Here is a 22,215-nt window from a genome sequence, read left to right as displayed (position 1 = left end):
ATATCTTTAGCTGTTATAATTTAAAATTTATTATTTATTGCTTTATGTTAATACTAAACTTATCACAATAATTATTTTTTGGCAATTTCGGGTAGTAGCACTTTGGTAGAGCTTGCGCCCTTAGGCCCCTAAGTGGTCACCTAAGCGTTAATAATTTTTAAGGCTAGAATGCTTTAACAAGGTCTTTTTTCATTTAAAATGTGGTACACTTGCTCTAATATAGCAATTAGCTACCAACTAAGTTTTTATTATTTTTACTAATTTAAGACGGAATGTTCCAAAATATAGTTTTTCTGTTTAAAAGTTAAGGCACCTGCAACAATGTGCCTTTGGGTAGACACTTAAGGGTTAATAATTTATACTAGACTAGATTAAAATGCTTAAAATCAGCGCACTTGGTCCTATGAACCCTTCGGTGACCACCTAAGTGCTAATAATTTTTAATTATACTAGGTTGGAATGCTTCAAAAGTTCATTTTTCGTTTAAAGTATAGCACACTTGGTTCACTAGACCCCCTCAGTGACTACATACGGGCTAATAATTTCCAATAAATTAGATTGAAAAGTTCAAGTTTATGTATAAAATATAGCTGAGGACATAAATAATACTAATAATGTCAGTTGACTCAAACAGAAACTGTGGCAATCCTATGGCATACCGTTCGAGGTTGCACTCCTCAGACAGTGCGGCTGACAAGCGCACAACCAAGGAGTTGTCATCGTATGTACATAAATAGGCACTTTTCAACTTATCCTAGTCCTTTAAATTAAATACAAAGCTTCAACGCTTCGTCCCGCATCACTAGGATTCATCTGGCTTTGATGTGCGCTCTAGCGGAAATCCTTCCGGCTTGCTGCTCTTCCGCTGCGCCTGCGTAATCTGCACAATTCGTGAGAGCGGCGAGTGTGTGCTACCCGTTGTGGGCGGGCGCGCCGCAGCGCCGGTGGGGACAACCGGTGATGCGGTCGCTGACGTGCTGCTGGACAGCAGGCGCGTAGTGCTCGACACTGTGCCAGCACTGCCCGTCGGGCTGGTTGGACTCGGATCGCCTGAACTGCTGGTCGACGATGGTGTTGTTGATATATTGAGTTCGCGTGCTAGCGGCGAGGGACGCAGCGATAGACGACGTTGCAGTACACTTTGAGAAGAAGCTGGCGACAGCGCGGGTGCGGTCGGTATAGTTTGTTGTGGTAGCGCGCTATTCACATTCGCGCCTGGTGGCGGCGCCTTGCCGGGCGGTATTTGCAACGCGGTTGGACGCACGCTGAAGCGGCGCTTGAACTTGTTACTTGGCGTTGAGGCGTTGCCACCATTTGGTGGCGCATTGGTGTCGCGCTCACTGTAGCTGGGTGGTGGCTCAGGAATTTGTTGTACAGCTGATGACTTGCGGCGGCGCGTGAGAACGCTGGTTGGACCCGAGGACTGTGCGAGGCCGGTGGTCGAGCCCGAGGGTGTGTTGTTGAATGAGGAGGTGGGCAGCGCTCCGACGACAGTGGAGCGACGCGCGTACATACGGTTTGCGGCAGCCGCGTTCATGGCGCGCTTGTTGTCGCCGCCCAATAGGGAGAACAGTGGTGGCACGTCAGGCAGATCGAGGCCAGCGTTGCCCACTTTGCGTTTCTTATTCTCACTGCCGAAGATGCCACCCATGTCGTTTGCAGTTATAACGGGTGGACTATCGGCGGTTTCCTCCAACACGGTCGCTGTATGCATTGCCTCTAGCGCGCGTATCAAATCAGCAATTGTCGTATTCTCCAACACTTCACGCTCCTCTTCTGAGGCGACCGAGAAAAGGCTGGGGCGGCGATCGTTGCCACCGGCGCCGCGTCCTCCATTGGCCGGGAACAGACTGCCGCGCCGCGACTGTGGTCCAGCGGTGCTGAAGAAGCTGCTGCGGCGTTGGGTGAGTCCGGCGGCGTTTGAGGTGGGGAACAGACTGCCACGGCGTGCGCCAGAAGCCGGGTTTTGCGTGAATATGGATTCACGCCGCTTGCGCCCACCACCACCATTCAGCGCGCCTGCTGGTTGTTTTGCGGTTAGACTGCTGTCCGAAGGATAACTGACTGGTAGTGCAGGCAGCACAGGCTTGCCATTGGTGTAGTAGGGTGGTTGCGTATCCGCCGCCACCGTGCTGTAGTAATCCAGCGGTGGTGTACGACGTGCCGACTCTGGTACGCTTCTAATCGAAAAGCGGCGCGAGCCATTTGGCATTGATATATCCGTGCTAGGATCTTGCGCCGTTATGCGCTCCTGCGAGGAGCGTTTCTTCGAGGGGAACAACTTGCGCAGGCCATCTGGCATAGAGAACTTTTTGACGCGAGACTTCTGTGGCTCCTCCTCTTCCATGTTCACAACGTAATCGCGTGGCGGTAGACCAAAACTGGAGCGATACAAATCCTCGCTGTCACCTTGCTTGTAGCGGCTGTTGATTGCCTCTTGTATTCGGTCATTGTCGCCGCTCCAGGTCCATTCATTGGGCAGTGCAGTGGGGCGACGTTGACGCCATGGCGGCTCGAAGTTGTAGTCAGAGTTGGCACGTCCGCGTGGTTTAGGCATGTCGTTAGCGCTCGGATAAGACCACTCACTGGCGAGTATTTGCGAATCAGAGAATCCATGGTAACCACCAAAAATGCTGGCATCGTCTTCCTCCTGCGCTGGTACGCGTACGGCTCCCAGCGCATTGACCACCTTGGCTAATAGTTCCGAGGTCTGCAGGAATGCGTCGGCGTCTTGGAAGGACTTCTGTTTGTCTAACTTGTCCAGCTCTGTATCGGAAGAGGCGTGCACAGGTTCGAGCATGCCGCGTGCCTCGACCACATCGTAGCTCTCGGAGAATGCCCGCTTGCGTGGGAACTCCGGTGGCGGTTCGGCGCGATACATGGTTAGCTCTGGGGCGGAGTTGGAGCGATGCAGCTGCTGACTTGTATCCGGTTCGGTGTAGACAGGCTTTGGGCGAAGGAGGAGAGGAGAATGAAAGAAATATATTGGGGTTGATAAAAGGAGAATATTAACATCGACATTTTTGAATAAAACTTATTTAGAAAAAAATATATCATAATAACATATACATGCATATATATGTAAGCAAAAAATTTATTTGAGAAAACAGAAAAATCAGTTGCATAAAGTTAAATTCTTCTAAGCGTTAAGTGCATTTTTTTACAAAATACCCATAGTAAAAAAAAAATTTATTTTATAAAAATTAAGAAAAAATTTTAAAATAAGAAATTTAATGGGAAATTTTCAAATTTTTTACTTTGCCAATAAGTTGGAATTTCGAAAAATTTAACAATCGGTAATACTTCCTTTTAATTAAAAATACTATGACTTAGAAAAAAATGTTTGTTTCAGAATTCGATAAACATTGAAGTTCTGAAAACTATTAGGAACTCGCGAGAAAATTAATAGTTTCCATAGATGGAGAAACACTAAAATTTAATTTTTTAAAGTTAGAATATGAAATGTAGAAGGGGAGCTCACGATGTGTAGCATTTTGGGTGTTGTTGGAAAAGCAACAAAACGCATGCTAGATTACTTTACACCTTAAATGCTACATTGTACAAAAAATATCATCTAAAAAAAATTAGGAAGTTTTAAAAATTAAAATCTACTTAATAAACTATGATAAGGAAATAATATTAATCAACTTGTATCATTTAGTTTGATTTAAAATTTCAACGATTTAAAAAAAATCAAATAAAATTATATTTTCACATTCAAAAATTCGAAAATTTTCCACCTCAAAACATATTTTTTATACAAGAAAAACGCCAACATGAATCGAAAAAATATTAATTATAAGCTTTTCCTATGAACCTAAAAAAATTTTAAAAATTTATGAATCCAAAGACTTTTTTATTTAAATAAGTTTAAGAATTAATTGCATTTAAATTTTTAAAATCAGTTATTGGGAAATTCAGATATAAAAAAAATTTAAATTTTTAAAAAGTTATTAATATTTTTATTAAATTATAACTAACACAAAATAATGCTGCCCGCTGTTATCTCAACCCATACTTACAGCAATTTTCTTGCGGCCAATATTATTGATTATTTTAGAAAAATAACTATAAAAAATTAAAAAAGAACAAAAATCGCCTTAAATTGCTGTGTTTTATTAAACAAAAATTCAACCCGCTTAGTAATTGTGGCACACAAATACAACAATGTGAAATTTTCGAAAATAATAAAAACCTAATTTTTTCCAAAGAATTTTTTTGTAGTTTATTATTTTTTTGTTAATTTGTGTTTTTTAAATTTTTGCAATTGTTTGTTAATTTGTAAATCCCTTTAGTATTGATGGGGTTAATTCAGTGTCAAGTTAAGTGTAACTAAATGTACTTTTTTATGTTTTACAAAGTTTGTGTAGAACCCCTCAAATATAACTTAAACATATTAACTGAAGATTGATTTTAAGCTTATCGTCTTTTTAGAAAAAGTTTCCAAACTTGTTATTACCTCTTTATAATCGCTGTGCTTACCATTTTTTATACTTTTTAAAACATCTGGTGAGCATTAGAGTAAATAGATGATACAAAATATATATATTTTTTTAATATTTCATAAACATAGTTTTGTTTTAAGTATGAGCGCACTAAAATTTTTATTTGATTTCAATGAAGATTTCTTAATTCATTTTTGACCGATTACGCAAATATGGATTGTTGCTATTTTTCCTTCGCTACGTGAAAACATAGTATTATGGTATGTAATATATTTTCTTACCATATCCATTATTACTAAATTATCACAGCTACATACTACACATAATATTTATTTATATAATTTGTAATAAATTTATAGCATTTTCTTTACCTTCACTCTCATTATATACAGCTCATTCAAAATCCTTCGCAAGTGTCCCACGTCTTTCGTAACTCCCGTCCAAATACGATTTTGTGTTGTTTTTATATTTGTAGAGAGTTGTTGTTCTAAACGTCTTAGCTTCTTACTTTGTAAACCTCTGTAAACAATTTATCAAATTTATGTTGGGTGTGCAAGTAAAATAAGCAATTTTTTTTTGTGGATATAATTTTTTGTAATAGCAATGCTTCACGTGCCATTAAATGTTATTCACAAGTACATATATATAAAAACTATTATTAATAATAATAATAATAATAATAATAGTTATAAAAAATTATCTGCAAACTATAAAAATACTATTCTCCCCCTATTGAGTCCCCTTGTAAAATAAAAATATTGTCAACCAAACAATCATGACTGTAATCCATCACCAGCGCCGATAGTGATCCAGCTTCAGAATAAATCACATTATATATTACACATATTAGTTAGCCATTTCCACCATAAATTAATCACCATGCGCTTATAGTTTTGACCAACACTTTTTTTTAAATTTCTCTCATTCAAGCTGATCGACTACCGACCGTAGAACAGAAGCCGGAAACCAGAGAGATTAGACCGGTTTGTAACCGGCCTGGTAGGCGTTCGGTTCTTTCGATAACTTCAACCCCTGTGGTGAATGGAATCCAGCCGGTGTGGCTAAATCAGGTCCCACTTCATGGAGATCATGAGGAACTTTATCATTTGTTTCAGAGTTGTGGAAAAGGGATTGGCAGAAGATGCTACTCGCTAACAAAATCTTTCAGGCCTTGGAAAGAATATTCTTTGCGCCAATAGCATTAAATAAGATTATAGACAATAACATGAAGATGAATACTCTGAAGCGAGCATCCAGAACAGCTCGCATATGTATTGTGCAGAGAGGTTCAATTACATACACTGTTCTATAATATGGAGTTTATATCAGCTGATTTGGGATATGCAAACTGCTTTCGAATGCGGTGAAACAGTGCTCTGTGTTTTGTTATCATAAAGGGAGCCTTTGATATTCGATAAAAGAAATGTACAGTCAACAACCATATCTAGTTGATAGCAACGCTATTTCAGATCAGAGTCGTTGAAGCGTAAACAGAGAAAAAGGTAAGTTCTCCTATCCTCCTTTCTATCCTATCCTCTTTGCATGGAATTTAGTGGTACGCAAATTTCTCCGATCACTCTCGGACATTGGCATCTGCTTCAAGGCTCTGCGGATGATAGATCTTTAAGTCATGACCTGTTACCAAAACAGACTGTCAAAGGGGATTAAAAAGCGGTATGTCGATCGATTTCGATCAGGATAGGTATTTAGTCGTATATGTGCGCTGCTAAATCGGCTATCTGCCTGTTGTGTCTAAATATATCGAAAAATTTACTGCCGTCCCTGTCAAAAATCCTCATGCCTGTACAATTTGTATGGAGCACTCCACAATAACGCGGCGCTAGCGCCGAGCAAATGGAATTTTCTTTTTTGACATTGCGTTACGTGTTAAAGTTGGATGCAGAAGACGGAAATAAAGGGAAAGGACGAAAAAGTGAAAGAGGAATCGAGAAAAATCGGAAATTTCCGTCTTGTTTTCTTAGGTAAATTAAAAACATGGAACAACTCGCCATCTTTCGGGATATTTAGAGACTTTTCAGTTTTTTTTCGAGATTTTCTAAGAGTTTTTTTCTGAATTTTGTTCCAAATTTTTCGAGGATTCGGGATTGTTTCGGGACTTTTCGTGTTTTATTGGGGACTTTTGGGGATTGTCGTTAATTTTCAGATTCAACGGCAAATTTAAATTTTAGCTTTTTATACTTTTCCTAATATAAACGCCCAGCACTGTATACTTGGTATATCTATGTTATGATTAGTATTCGATTATGAGTTAGTATTCGATTATGAGTTAGAGGGACATTTCACATATTGTATGCAATTCGATTAGCTTCACAAAACAAGCAAAACACATAATTATATCTAAACACACATAAATGGATAAATTCGTGCGTTAAAAAAAAAAAACAAATTACCTCGTTATAAAGCCCATAATCATAACCAAATAGCCTAAGGCGAATATAAACCAGAATATGACAAATATCTCATAGACCACAAACCAGCCGCCGAATTTGCTAGGCTGAAAAGAAAAATATTTAAAAAAAAATTAGTACAGAAATGTTGTTTTGATATTAGACATCTTACTTACCTGATCTGCACCAAAAGTCGGCACATAATCACCAAAACCAATGGTTGTTGTAGTCACATAGGCAAAATAAATCGAAATGGAATAGGACCATTCCTCGAAGTATGTAAACACAAGCGCTGGCAGGAGTATGAAAATAGCAATGCCTGGTATTAAGGCAATGAGTATGGCGGTGACTAAGCCCAACTGCGGTGGCACATAATGTTTATCGCGTGACATTTTATAACTCTTATAGCGACGGTAAATCATTTCGAACTGCAAAGAAATTTGCAACATAAATGAAATTGCGATTTTTCAATTGATAGAATGACGGTAAAAGTTCGGCATAATTCAATAATTTTATTCAGCCTCAAGGCCGTTTATAATGAAATGTTTTGTGAAAACCGCAATTTACATTTTGGTAGGAGTTATAGCTGCAAGTTCGGAGATCCCCACATCTCCTCATCAGACTTCTTTGACTGGGATTCGATACAACGACCACAGCCTCCATAGCCAGCAGTCTACCCACTGAGCTCTATTTTTTTTTTTTTTTTTAACTGGGCATACAATTTTGATCATCCAAAAATTGCGCATACATCTTTGGCAATTGAAAAAGCTGGACATAAATTTTGGTTACTTAAAATTCGACATACCAGTCTGCTGGTTTAAAAAATTAGCATACAATCTTAGTAATTTAAAAACTGGATATAAATTTTTGGTCAGTGAAAAGTTGGACAAAAATTTTGGTCCTCAAAAATTTTTGCTAAGCTAATAAATGTGCATGGACTCTTTGTCATTTAAAAACTGCACACAAATTTTGGTTATATAAAAATTCGATATACATTTTTGGTTATTTAAAATCTGAAAATAAATTTGAATTGCCAAAAATGTATACCCACTTTTTAAATTACCAAAAAATATGTCCAGTTTTTAAGTTATCAAACATATTTGTCAAGTTTTCAATTACCAAAAATTCATGTCTGGACATAAATTTTGATTACAAAAATGTACGTTGCCAAAAAACTCTTCTTTTTTTAAGTAACCAAAAATTGTCATGTTTTAGAATAAAATATGTCCAGTTTTTCAATTATGTAACTAAAATTTATATCCAGTTTTTTTACCACCCAAAAATATATACAGTTCTTATGTTACTAAAACTTTTTGTCAAGTTTTTAATTACCAAAAATTCATGTTCATATTTTTACATTAAAACGTTTAATAATTCCACTCACCGTTCTGCCAAAGTAATCACCCAGCCCCGCAAAGAGTATTCCATTCACCGGTATACCGATGATTGAGTAAAATATCATTATTAAGCGACCCGCAAATGTGGTAGGATAAATGTTGCCATAACCCACTGTCGAGCAGACAGTAAAGGCAAAGAACAGCGCATGATAAAATGTCCATGTATAGGGTGGTTCAAATTCATCCACTGTTAAGTTGGTAACTTGTTTGCCACAATAATCCGATATATTTTCAAGTATCTCATTGATCGTGCTCTCATTCTTGCCGTCTAACTCACCAACGAGATATTCTAAAACACAAAAGAAAAGAAACAATCTTTACATAAATCAATTTTATTTTATACTTATAAATGCATTGTTAGATATACATATTTAATAATCATCAGAAATCCAGAGTCCTAGTTCAAGTTATTGTGTTTTGGACCCGATATATAGACGGGAAGAAAATATTTCCAACTTTACCAACATATGTACGTCTTATAAAATCGATGTCTATATGGAGATTCATTAACTATTGATATTTTGCTTAAACCGGATAGAGGCGATCAGCCAAGCAGCGAGCAACCTGGCGGAATTAAGAGAAAACGGAAAGGCCCTTCCTAAATGAACCCTGTCATTGGTCCTCGTGCTTAACGTACTTTTGCTCCAAGCGCTGGCAAGACATTTCTTTGGTAATCTTGACGATCTTAAGTCTATAGGAATTAGAAATTCGTGAAATTAATCTACATATATTACCAAAGTGCTATGGAATATCTTAATGTTCGCGGAGGAATCAAAAACTTCCTGGAGCGTTGTGCCATCTCAAACAAGCTACCGGGTTTTTTACGATTCAGCCTTGACAAAAAACTATCTGAAGACCTCATAATCGTAATGCATGTTTCATGGATTTGTGTTCTCAGATCACTAAACGATAAATTTATTTCGATTACCGCTTTCAATATCTAAGCTATGACGGCCTAAAAACTGGATCTTTTGATACTGAAACGCCACGTTCTCAAGACAGTGGTGTCTATGTAACCGTAACGAAACCCAGGACATTCCTTAAATGCTATTTGGCGAATTTTTATGCAGTTACGACAACAGCCACTGAAAGGCTAGATAATTCTACTGAAACTACTAGAAATTAGCGAGGTGGGAGAAAGCCAATGAACTGCGTTTTGTTTTGTTTCTGAATTGCTAGCCGACCTTATATGAAAACTTAAAAGCCTGTCTTTCTTCTGGAGCTCAGCACAATGGTGACCTGATGAAGCTAATGTGGACCATCAAATAAGTATATATGTAAGTATATCCTATAAAAAAATATATGTATCTACTTTTTTGAATTGGACCTTATATGAAATAGCGCTGCTATTTAGATTTGAAAAGACCAACAAGAAAATAACCGACTAATTAAATAATCAAATTAATTGAAATAGTTTATTTTTACTACATTCGAGCACAATAACGCTTATGTAAGCAGTAATTCAATGCTTTGTAAGATAGTTGACTGATCTTTTAATACGAGTGGATATTTGTTGTGTAGGAAAATGTCTTTCAAAAACACTAAATACAATCTTTCGTTTCTTGAGTAAGCTCGCTGTAGAAAATGGAACTACCACTGCGGTATCACAATAGTTTTTGAGAAGGTGACAAAAATCAGATCAACAATTTTTTACATATGTACACATACCTACACACATACATATTTAGGTACTTTTCAACAACAACCCCACAACTTGAGATTTGCAACAAATCAAAGTAGTTAATGACCCCCAACAAAGCAAGCGTCGACTACCACTAGCAAAGGAACGCATACAATTGCATCGCTGCTCAGTTTTCTGTTGCATTGGTATGCCATAAATTGCATTTTCCAACAACACACTTGACAACCAACTGTGAGTAAAGTCGCTAGCAACAAATCTTTAAATCTCATTGGACTCACATCCCTGCCGATTGGTTTGCATAAGTTGAACATTTGCCTAAATTAGTTGCAATTTCAGGTTATTAACGGTAAATTTTCTTCGTCTCTCCAACCTTGTGCGCATAAATGACCAGGAATTGTGTGTAAATTAAGAAAATTGTGGGCGTTTATCTGTGTAAATTGGTTGAAAATGTAAGATTTTTAAAAGATTTGCATACAAAAGCAGGAAGAGTGCAGCTGACGAAGGTTGCGAACACGGCTTAGCGTAAGCATTATGACCTTCGTGCCATCGGAAGAGGAAAAAAATGTTTGTAAATTAGGTAAACAGATATTTAGTGCCAATAAAGTGCGGATCAAAGTGATACTCGTAAGACATCTGCGGTGGTGGCCATACAAATAGAAACGCGACATTTCAACAAGTTTTAGCTATTTTTCTTTCGTTCATTATCTAACAAAAACCCTGTAAGTCAAAATTTCAGACGATAAAAATTTGACAAATTTCAAAAAAGTTCATTAAAATTCGAACTTTTTATTCAAAATTAAAATTCTAGGTATGCCGTTATGCAGACCTTTAAAGAGCAAGTTTGAAGCAGCAACGAGGTACCGTTGATTTTTGGCAATATTTATTTATTTTTTTTTTGCTTAGGTCTTGTGCGTTTTTCTCCATATAAAAAAAAATATCAAAAATCAACGGTAAGCCCTAGCTAATTTAAACTTGCACTTTGTTGTACAAAAATTTAATGGGTGTCAAAACTGTATACCAAATTTTTTTCTAAAAATTCTTATTAAAAAGTTAAAAATGTTGATGAAATTTTATCGATTTTTCCTAATTTTTGTACAAAGCTTGAAATTCAAATCAAAAAATAATAAACATTAAATAAAGCAAAAGAGCCAAAACTTAACAATGTTCGGTTCCTATTTTTTTTTTGGCCGCCACTGTATGCACTAATGTAATTCTGTCCGCCATCGTTTGGCGGTTCTACTAGCTCGATTTTAAAACCAAACCCAGTATTGGATAGGCATTTTGCTGTAGATGACGAGTTTTTATGGTTTCAGAATTGGTTTGAAAATTACGAGTGCAATCGCCATTTAAAAATTGTTGTATTTGTGTACTGTTATCGTTGTTGACAGCTGTCCAATTTGAGTTATATTTGGTATGTTGACAATGTATTGTTTTTCTTGTTTTGTTTTGCTTCGAATTGTTGTTTTTGAATGCGATGAAGACGAATATGACGATAAATACGAAGACGAATACGAGAACGAGGACGAATTAAAATACGATGACGAATGCGGAGATCAATACTAAGAAAAATGCAACGACTAGGGTGAATTTGACGATTAATGCGAACACAAAACGATCCGAAGAAGAATACAGAGGCGAAGACGAATACGAAGGCAAATACCAATATGAAATCGAATACGAAGGCGATATGGGAGATTAATAGGAATACGAAAACGAGTACGAATATGAAGACGAAGACGAAGACGAAGACTTAAAGTAAGGTTAACATTAAGCTTAATAAAAATTTCTGTAATATGAAAGGAACTATAAATGAATCGAAGGAAGTTCAACATTTTTATTTTTTATTTTTTCTGATTTTTCTGATGACTGACACAGTATGATTCCATACTTGGTTGAAAAATACTTCAGACTAAGGTCATTTGTCAAAGTATGAAAAATCATAAGTAGTAATGTTGTAGGTAGTTCCGGTTAGCAGCTTTCTATGTATCATCGTTCTATCGAGTTTCCTCTCTTTCTGCCGTGTTGCAAGGCTCCTTCCGTGCTGGTTAAGCTCCACCAAGCTCCACCGAGCCCCGCGGATATCCGTATATTAGCCGGATATCCGGATAACAAAAGAGAACGGATATTAACCGGATATCCGGATCTTAACCGTATACAGGAATATGCGAACGGATATCCGAATATACGGATACTCCGAGCCCTACCTATCATACTTTTATATATATATTTGTGCATATGTATTTGATTAATTTGCAGCTGATAAAAATATTCCAATCCCTTTCATACAAATTGTGCAACAAGGTCAAATTTTGCTTTTCAAACAAACTCGAAAGGTTTTGCAAGTACATACTTTACAAAAGGTTACTAACAAACAAAAAATATAAACAAACAACAACTTACATATTAAATTTCACACAAAATCACATTATTTTTAATTTCTTTTGCTTGTTTTATTGCAACTGAAGCATTTTATTTTGATTGCATTAACGTAAATGTAACTGATAAGTTAAAACAAATCTTATCTTAATGACAGACAGGGGCAGGCAGTTGAATAACTAAATGGAAAATTAAAGCGTCATTAAGTAATTGTAAATGTCAATAAAATATGTATGCGAGTACTTAAAATAGGAGCTGCATACGGCATGTCGGTATGCAAATATACATATATGTGTGTACATTAGAGTGCATCACTCTCCACACAAAAATAAACTGGTACTGCTTTTTCAACATAATTATAAAATTTATTATATTTCAAGATTTACGTTTTGAATACGCCTACAAAAATCGGGTTTTCATATTTAAAAAAAATATTTTTTTTAAATATCACCTCCGATTATAGAAGAATTTGAGCTTAAAATTCTGCATAAAAATTTAAAAAATTTTTTTACGGAATGAAAACAATGCAATTTTTGGAGGTAAATTTTACTATTTTTTCCGAAATATTTTGATGAAAGTCTGAAAATAGAATACACATCATAATTCCGGTGCAAAACAGCGAAACTTTTTTTGGTGAGGTGCCCTTATGTATCTACATACATACATACATATATACAAATGCATATATTTACAAAAACACGGTCGTAAATGCACGTGTACAAAGGAGCGATCGAATTACAGATCGAATCAGCTGTCAATTTTCGAACAAAATTAATTAATTTAATTAAAATAAAAAATCAGCGCTGATTCGGCTGATACGTTGATGAAAGTAAAAATTGTGTATTACAGAGAGTGCAATCAAGCATTAAAAGCGTAGCTTCAAAGCCGAAAAATCCACTCTAATCTTTTTTTTACAAATCAATTACACGTAATTAAAAATCATGTCACTGTCACTGTGCCACCGACATTGGCCGTGACATTTTAAATGCCGCTACTTCCGAAATACATTCATCAATCAGTGGACGTCACTTGAATCACGGCGACTACAATTACCTGCTTTTTGACAATCATTAATGGGTATAATAGAGCATTTAGATCAAAGACAATGCACAGAGGCTAGCCAACCAACAAATAAAAAGCTAGTATTTCTTTAGTACTACAAGGCAAATAGTGTAAGGGAGAATGAGATAAACCGTCTGTCTGAGCTTTGATTGCCGCGCACACGAGCCAACAACAACATTGATACTTCCGCCCGCACATGAACATGCACACAGGCCGAAAAAGCGGAAAGTGAGCATTACTGCACACAGAATTGTTTACATAGTAGAACCTACTGTGTGCATTGGCTTTTCCCGAGCAATGTCTTTACATTGGTATGCGTTCAGAGGCGACCGACCCTCTAGGAAATTTAACCAATTCTAAACTAATGTTAGAAACCATAAAATCAACAAGGAAGTTTTCTGAAAAGTGGCAATAGTACTTCACGGCAGGACTTTTCGAAAGTTTCGATAAAGTACTTAAGTTATTATAACTTTTAATACTAAAGTTCCATTGTTTTCCATTGTTTTGGAATAGTACTTTTAATATTCCCCTTTCTAGCCCTTTTAGAAGAATTCTAAACAAGTACTAAATTTGTTAGTACTTATTTTTTATTATTAAATTTTCTATACTCCGGGGCATTTAATTATATTTTATACGCTTCTCTTTCTAGCCGTTTATTAACAATTCTTCTTATTCTTATGGGATTTCCAAACAAGTATATACTTAAAGTTTTAGTACTAAATGTAGTTTCTTCCGTTCAGAAATTCGAAGAAGTATATTTGTATGAGACTATACACTTCGCATACATACAGCCCAGTTCTTGTTGCGAGTTCCAAACTCGTGCTATAATTTTTAGTACTATTAGTACTATAAATCCATTATTTTTTATCGTTTGGAGTAATGCTAAATAGGCACTTTTTTGACAGTTTGATATCAGCTCACATAATAATTCCGAATATGTTCTGAATTTGTTTGTACTTTTAGTACTAAATATTTTCTTTCTATATTTAGCAAGTGCTAACAAACAATTTTTAAGCCAAAAACACATTTCATTATGGAGTCTAAAATAAGTACTAAATTTATATTTTTCCGCTCTTTTGGAATAAGTACTAAATATAAGGGATTGTTATATGCTCCACATACGATTAATACGAGTTCTTCTGCAGAGTTCTAAAAAAATAATAAATGTTTTAGTACTCATAGAACGAAACTTTTCTTTTTTTGATAGTTTGGACGCAATGCTAAATTCATAATTTTTTGGCAGTTCTATATCAGTTATTTATGAGAGTTGTGAAGAAGTAATAATTTTTTAGTGCTTACTACTAGTTGTTTTTCCGTCAATAATTGGAAGCAAAAACTAATTTAAACGGAATTGAATGTGTTCTTCACATCTTTTCGACACTTTGAAACATTCTGGGCATACATATGCAAACATGTGCTACATTTTTAGTACTATTGGCACTGAAAGTAAATGAATTGCACTCTCTTTGACAGTTCGGAAGTAATATCTTTTGAAGAACTTCGAACAAGTACTAAAATGGTTTTCATATTAGTACTAAAATTTAAAAATTTTTAAATTCTGAACGAATACTATATTTATCAGAACTAATACCAATAAACTTGCATTAAATCCCATTAATTCAAAGGAAGTACTAAATGATACTTAGTTTAATATGCTCTAGCTACTTTCCGACAGTTCGGAACCAGTTCTAAATTTAAAATGCAGTTCCTCGCGATAGTACTAACCTATAACATGTGCTCAATATCACTTTTTTATCGGTAAAATTTATTACTAAATGAAAAAAAATAAATTAATAATTTAGAATATTCTTTAAAAACAAAATTTAAATTAAAATTGAAAAAATAGGTAGACTAATTTTTTATACAAAAATCAATAAGATTATCGAAAAAACTGTTGAAACGCTTTAAAAAACACTGATATTATTTTAAAATCGCCTAACTATGATAAAAGTTATGATTAATTGAAAATCTTCGCGTGCAGTAAAAGCAAAAAAATCGGACCCTTGTAACTTGGCAACCCGTACTTGTCAACAACATCGCATGATCAATAATTTACCGTCCTATCTTCCAACACTTTGTGTCTTATAGCCTTAGGTCATAAATGCCCCTTAATCTGTGGGCATTCAAAAATTCGTAGCAACTTTAACTTCTTCGTTGATAATACGGATTAGTGCGTATGCTCGTAAACTCTAAGCGGATCTTTCTTCATACGCATCTTGCAAGTTAAACCTTTCCTTTGTTAGAAGGTTTGACGTTTGACGGAATGATTGGAGGAGGTATTTTGTACCCGGAACTCTATAACATGCACAAATTCAGATTTTCCGAGTACTATTTTTCTGATAGCCAATCAGCACACTCTCAAGTTGTATGACAATTCGTTCAAACTTTATCAGGTAGAATAAGCTTTGAGGTAACTGCAAAGCTGTCGAGCTTGCTAAATAAAGTACCATTGACGTTACTCCGAGTTCTTCGATGACCATCGGAGACGCTTTGGTTAGCCTCAGGCTATTATTTTCGTGTCAGTTGAGCGAGCATAGAAGGTAAGATTGTGGAAAGACAAGCAAGTCGTCGCCAACTGGTGAAATAGTACTGGCACTCAACCTAAAATTTCCTTAGCTACTTTCACTTTTTCCTACAGGGTAGCTATTACACCGACGAGTCGGCGCAGCAATTGTCCGTTTATTTTTTGTTTTTGTTTTTACTTAGATTTGTCTTTTTAGCGCGTATTTGGTTCATAGAGAATTTGCGCTTAATTCACGCTGGCTAGTTTAGTCGCTCGTCTAAATTTCAAACAACAAAAGCAAATAAATAAACGGAAAACAAAGGCAAATGAACCGATCGTAGGCGTGTTTATCATACAAATTGATTCCTGTGCACCGGCGATAACGTTCGTTTACGGAAGATATTTTATGAGTACTAGTATGCGCGTTGAATGGCTGTGATGGTGTAAATATGTACATACATACCTATTCACTATTGTACTTGGAAACGAGTATGGATTAGTTACTAGTTCAGCTAACCTACACCCCCTAAATAGGCAGCGATACTTCTCAAGTTCAATGATTGTATACGATTTTTTTTTTAATTGCCATTAAGCTTTGCTTGTAAGTATGAAGGCTTTTATTCATGAGTATATTGAGTGAGGAGTTTTAAAGGAATGTGAGTTGGTATTAGGAGTGGTTCTAATTTAAAAAAAAGTACATAAAATATTAGATAAAAAATAGAAAAATTATAGTTTTTAAGAAAAGAAAAATTAAAATAGATTGGAAACATGTGGGATAGGCTGTACCCAAGTAAACATTTTATATAAAAAGAAAACAAATTCCACTGTTAACTTTTTTTTATTTGGAGCGAGAAAACACGATTATCTTTTTAAGAAGATATTTGTTGATATTTTTTGTGCAGAAAATATCTGGTTATTCTTGCTATTTGTTTTTCGGGGATTCACAAAAAAGAAATTAACTTGATATTTAAATCTCCTGGTCAGGCTGAACATTGTAGAAAAATACAGAAAATTCTTGGAAAAATATTGCAAATTCCTGAAAAAATCTGAAAAGACCTTGAAATGCCTTCAACGCTAAAATTTACAGAAAATTAAGAAAACTAACGAGAAAATACCGAGACCTTTAGAAAAAATTACAAAATTTTATAAAAAAAATACGAAAAGCGCTAACAAAAATAACGAAATATTCCGAAAATTTGCAAAAAAAATCCGAAAGTCTCGAAAACCTGCGAAAAATAATTCATTTTATTTTTTTATTACTCCAAAATAATAAAAGTTAAACTTTTTAGAACCGTAAACTATCCTTTCCTTAAAAAAATACAAAATAATAATTTTAAGGCCGAAAACTCCTCATTAAAACACGAAAAATCGCTACAAAAACTAAAGAAACCTCCGAAAAAATACTTGGTTTCATTTATGTATATCATTATCCCGAAAAAAAATATAAAAAACCATACCAAAAATCCCGAAAAATTTCTCGAAATCCAAGAAATCTTGAATTATTAAAATTTTTCTATCATTCTCTAAAGAGCAAAAAAGCAAGTAAAAATAAGTTTTTTTGCACAACACAACTCCAAAAAAGGAGGAGGTTATCAGTTCGTCGGAATATTTTTTTTTTTATGTATGTTACCGCATAACTTTGGACCACGCTAACCGATTTTGATAATTCTTTTTTCATCGGTAGTGTCTCAGAGGTGGTCCCATACTAATCTGGTTTCGATCCGATCATTAGATCCTGATATATATATATATATATTTATATGAGAATTGAAGTCGGGTTTTTTTTTTGCTAAAAATTACTTTTTCCATTCCATTGCGCTGCGCCTCACTTCATTTCATTTTATGTAATTTCATTTACATAGTTTCAATTCGCTGTGATTTTTTTCTTTTCACTTTATTCTATTTCATTTTATATCATTTATCGCTTCAGGTCATTTATTTATTTTCAATATACTTATTTTTCATTTATTGCCTTCCTTTCTCTATAAATTTATTTCATTGCTAGCTTTTCATATCACTGTTTTCTTTTTTTTTTTGTTGGAGCCTAAATTTCCAACCCTGTATATTCAAAGCTTTAATTTAATTGCATTTCTATGCAAATCTTCACTCTTTGATGAGTCAAATTTTTTTTAGAAAAATTTTGCATGTGCCAAATGCGTAAGCAGTTCCTAAAAATATCTTCTTTATCGCCACTTTACATAATTTATAAATTTCTCTTTACAGACAAAAACTTTTTATAGAAAAATTAACTAAAAAAATTAAATAAATCAAATATTGCCGCTAGCGTCTATGTTCTCTTTTGCTTAAGTCAATTATGCAGACAACTTTTATATGTAAATATTTAGTTGGTTAGCGTATAAAATTAACACCACTCGAAAACGCCACGCTAATAAAATCGGAATTCGATAGTCACACCATGCGAGCGGTTGGATGCGTGACAGTGATGTGCATTTGAGCAGCTGACTATGAATCGAAATTTCGATAATTACTTGTATGTACAATAATCAAATTAAATTGCGGTACTTAACGCCAAAGTGTTACGGCTTGTCAAGAAATTGCGCACGACTTATTAAAATGAAAAAACCTTTTAACGATGTGTAAATTTTATCAAACAAAGTAAACTTATAAAAAGAATGCAAAACTTTCATAGCGTAATTTGCTTTAGTAGTAATCACGATCCGTCTATGCGACTTTTGCGCATTTTTATTCAAGTTATTCGATTAAGTTATTCTTTTTTTAGTAGTTCTGCCTAAGTGACATCACAACTGTCAGTTATGTGAATTTACCTTTTAGCTATTCATGCTTCATGGTGAGAAAATGGAGCGTGAATATTTTGTGTAAACAGCAATGCATTAATTATTTTATTTATATCAGTAATTAGCATTTAATCGTAAAATGCACGCGTAAATTTTTATTAAAAGCCAGACAAATGTATGATAGATATGTACTTATATACATATGTACATACATACATATGTATTTGTCTACTACTAAGTAGTTATAGCCAACATGATGCAATATGTATATTTCTTATAAATCTGGCAACACTTGTGCTAAAGCATGTGATAGTGGTTATCACTCTATAGTCGGTGTGAGGAGAGGTCAAACTTAAGGCTGGCTTCCTGCTCGATCCTATTATCAAGTTAAGAGGCAATCGTTTTTTAAGTGGCAGCTCGCTCAGTGGATCGATGCCCTTGGTATACTCGCTACGGAAATTTGCTATCGACTACTAAATAACAACCTAACCCAACTTAATCAACATCGTTGAAGCTAATACCTAAGATATGAGGTAAGAAGCTGACTTTTATTAAATTGTAAACAAAATATGCCATCAATCTACAATCTATAGCGACAAGTGCGCTTGATTGTGGCATATCGCCTTTTAGATTGGACCTCAGCCTATGGAAGTCAGTGAAAAATTAAAAGTTTACAATATGCGTACGCAGGCGGGTTGGGGACTTAAACTCTCTCTACTGTTGATGGCGTAACCCGAGTTTGCATTTCATCTCTCAAAATGCTAATTTCACCCCATTTCCAAGTGGGTCGCGAGAGGTCTGTAGAGGGGTAAAGAGCGGAAGAGCAACTTTTCTTGAAGTTTGGATTATGCTCTTTCTAACGGGTGGGGTTTAAGGCGCCAAACTCCCTACCCGTCCTCACCCACCACAAAACCATTGTACAAATAACCGCACATATCCCGATTCATTTTTTGATTGCGGCCTAATTTCACTTTTTAAAATGAATTATACCACATGGAAACTAAACTGGATCTACTTGCTTCAGAGGCTAGGTTGGATTAGTTAGTCGATGCTCGGTCAGAATCGCTCTTAGCCTGGTAACGTCGAGTCGGAGTTTACCAAACAGCTTGTGCGCTCTTTTAGGGTTTTATACGAGCCCCATGTCTTTGCTTATACGATAGCCTGACTCCATGCGCCACCTATGAGCAGTTTGCTGAAGGTTATGCAAAAAATGTTCACCCCTAAGGTGAGATCTGATTCTCTAATTCTCTTCTAAAACAACGCACAAATTTTTGCAAGATATTTTTGGTGCCGGAAAATTTTTGAGTAGTCCACTTACAAATATTTAATGCCATGAACTAATTGTGGAATACAAATTTATATGCACCAAAAATTTAATTTATTACAACTCACCTCGAAAAAGTACAATTCTTTCACTACCTGCAAATTGGCATAGATCAAAATTTAAAAACAATATTAAAAATTTTAGCATTTAAAGCTGAAGAAGTAAATTATACGGAAGATAAAGTGGACGCTGCACAAGGTGAACAATGAGAAACTAGTTGATGCACATTTTCTTCCAAAGAGAATACTTTCAGTGATGTCCTGTCAATATTTTAAATGTGAGAAGAAAAATTGAAAAAAAAATTAGAAAACTATTTCACATGGCTCAATTTGCTAATGGACTACCCAGTTGACATTTTCTTATTTAAGATTTAAAAAAATAAATAAATAAATAAAAAATATGCTAAATTCTAAATTTGTAAGTATGTATTTTACTCACCATTCATTTCAATACGTTCACGCAGCTCTGTTGCACGATTTTGCTTCTCGAGGCCATGCTCTATGTGATAGTAGATGCTGGCGCCGAACATCAAATACGCTATGTAAAAGATGAGCAATAAAATCCAGCGGCGCGGCGACATTACGCTGCTGACACAATCCTTTTGCTGCTGCTGCTCCTGACGATGACGGCCTTCGCTCTTAAGCTCTTTAGCATGATGATAATTTCGATGATAATAACGATGATAATTAGGAGCGCGATTCGATGATTTCAAGGTGTTGAAAAGTTTGGAATACAAAAAGTAGAACATAGCAAAGGATTTTCACGTGGCGGAGAAAGTTAATGAACGTTGGAAAAGACGGAAGTACGGTTGAGAAATTAAGTTTATTTTTTTTTTTTTTCATTATTTATGCATAAAAATCATTTGAAGCTGACGATGCGTATATATTTTGTCGCGATCAGTTCTAATTTTCAAACTTTCTATTTCAGACATTCGCTATAAAAGCGTTTGATAGTAAACGCGCACATGTCACTTGAAGGAATATAGCGCGCTAACTGCCGCCGCTCGGTTCTCAAATTATATTTTAAAGCGGCAACAGAGCCAAATATCTATATCTTCTATAAGTAGTAATATTGCAAAAAATAAAGGAAAATCAAATTAAAATCAAACAAGAAAACACATTCCAGTTTGCCATTGAAGTGCATGGTAAGCGCTTGAGTATTACTTTTGAAGTGCTTGTTTGGTGAGCGCGCATTATCAGCAGCGCTTTATGGGCCAAGTATGTTCTCATAAACCACCCACCCCCTCCACACGCTACACTCAAGCAGGCACCCGCGTATGAAGTATACTCTAGCCATTAAGGGAGCAAGAAATAATTTCCAATTAAGAACATAAAAAAAATTAATAGGCAGGGGTAGGCACTCGCAAGTGTTACCAATTAAAAATTCTACAATTTTGTCAATTTTTTTTTATTTAAAATCATCAGTTCACCATAAAAACTTTTGAATTTTAAGAAAAGTGTATTACTTGTTCACTGTAGCCATCTTCAGCCTGGACAATAACATCGTGTATGTCCGGGAAGGCTTCACATGCTGCACGAATGTGGTCTAACTGGTAACACTTCGAGTGCCTACCACTGTATTTGTTCTAGCTATAAGCAAACGCCCGAGCTAAAAAAAGAAGACAAACAAACCATGCTGATGATAATGTTTGTGCTCGTGATTACCGTTACTTAAATGTTTTTGAGTTTGTTTACATTCCGAATAACAAACAGCCGGGTGTGTACTTTACCAACAACAACAACTGGGAACAATAGAATAGCAAGACTTCTAGGAATGCCAAGCAGTCAAAAATAAAAACAACCAAATCATCCAGCAAAGTAGGAAAAAAATAGCAATTTGTTGCTAAATATGTTTTATATTGTGCGAGAGAATTATTTAATGAAATAAATAAATACAGATATATACTTTATATGAAAACTAAATCATTTAAAAATGAAGGTAAAAAATTAAGAAAAACAAAAATCCAAAAGATTTAAGAAAATAAATATTTAATTGTAAGTGAAAGTTTGAAAAAATATTTCTGATACTCCTATTTAGTTTAGTATGTCAAAATTTTAAACCATATACTAGAAAGCTAATTAAATGATTTATTTCATTGCATATATATACCTTATACATATGAAAACACAAAAAAAAAGTAACAAAATTTTTTTTTGTAATACTTGCGAATTAAAAAGGGAAAATATGAAATAAAATTAAAGGAAAAGAAAAATTCAAATTAAAACATAAAATAATATAAAAGTAAACAAACAATTAAAAAAAATAGTTTTCGAAATAAAAATAAATAAATAAAAAAAAACTA

At 34.9% G+C, this 22,215-nt stretch overlaps 1 protein-coding gene across 2 annotated transcripts in view; it reads right to left on the bottom strand.

The window, feature by feature from the left end:
- Positions 1 to 14: 14 nt before the first annotated feature.
- Positions 15 to 22,215, bottom strand: part of LOC118748703 (open rectifier potassium channel protein 1) — a 48,932-nt gene continuing 26,731 nt past the window's right edge. Inside the window, exons 3-8 of one of the 2 annotated variants that reach the window (XM_036483326.1) lie at positions 20,352 to 20,558; positions 8,238 to 8,539; positions 7,030 to 7,281; positions 6,857 to 6,960; positions 4,817 to 4,964; positions 15 to 2,947 (exon numbers count right to left, since the gene is read on the bottom strand). In XM_036483326.1, the coding sequence (XP_036339219.1) occupies positions 803 to 2,947; positions 4,817 to 4,964; positions 6,857 to 6,960; positions 7,030 to 7,281; positions 8,238 to 8,539; positions 20,352 to 20,493 (3,093 nt within the window). In that variant the 5' untranslated portion in view covers positions 20,494 to 20,558 and the 3' untranslated portion in view covers positions 15 to 802. Of the gene's footprint in view, positions 2,948 to 4,816; positions 4,965 to 6,856; positions 6,961 to 7,029; positions 7,282 to 8,237; positions 8,540 to 20,351; positions 20,648 to 22,215 lie in introns of those variants that run through there. The other variant, XM_036483327.1, reaches the window with a different exon arrangement.

The sequence above is a fragment of the Rhagoletis pomonella genome, unplaced genomic scaffold (genome assembly GCF_013731165.1).
Source record: "Rhagoletis pomonella isolate Grant_MI unplaced genomic scaffold, Rhpom_1.0 Rhpom_scaffold_00013, whole genome shotgun sequence".
NCBI classification, from domain to species: domain Eukaryota; kingdom Metazoa; phylum Arthropoda; class Insecta; order Diptera; family Tephritidae; genus Rhagoletis; species Rhagoletis pomonella.
This window is presented reverse-complemented; position numbering and strand designations above follow the sequence as displayed.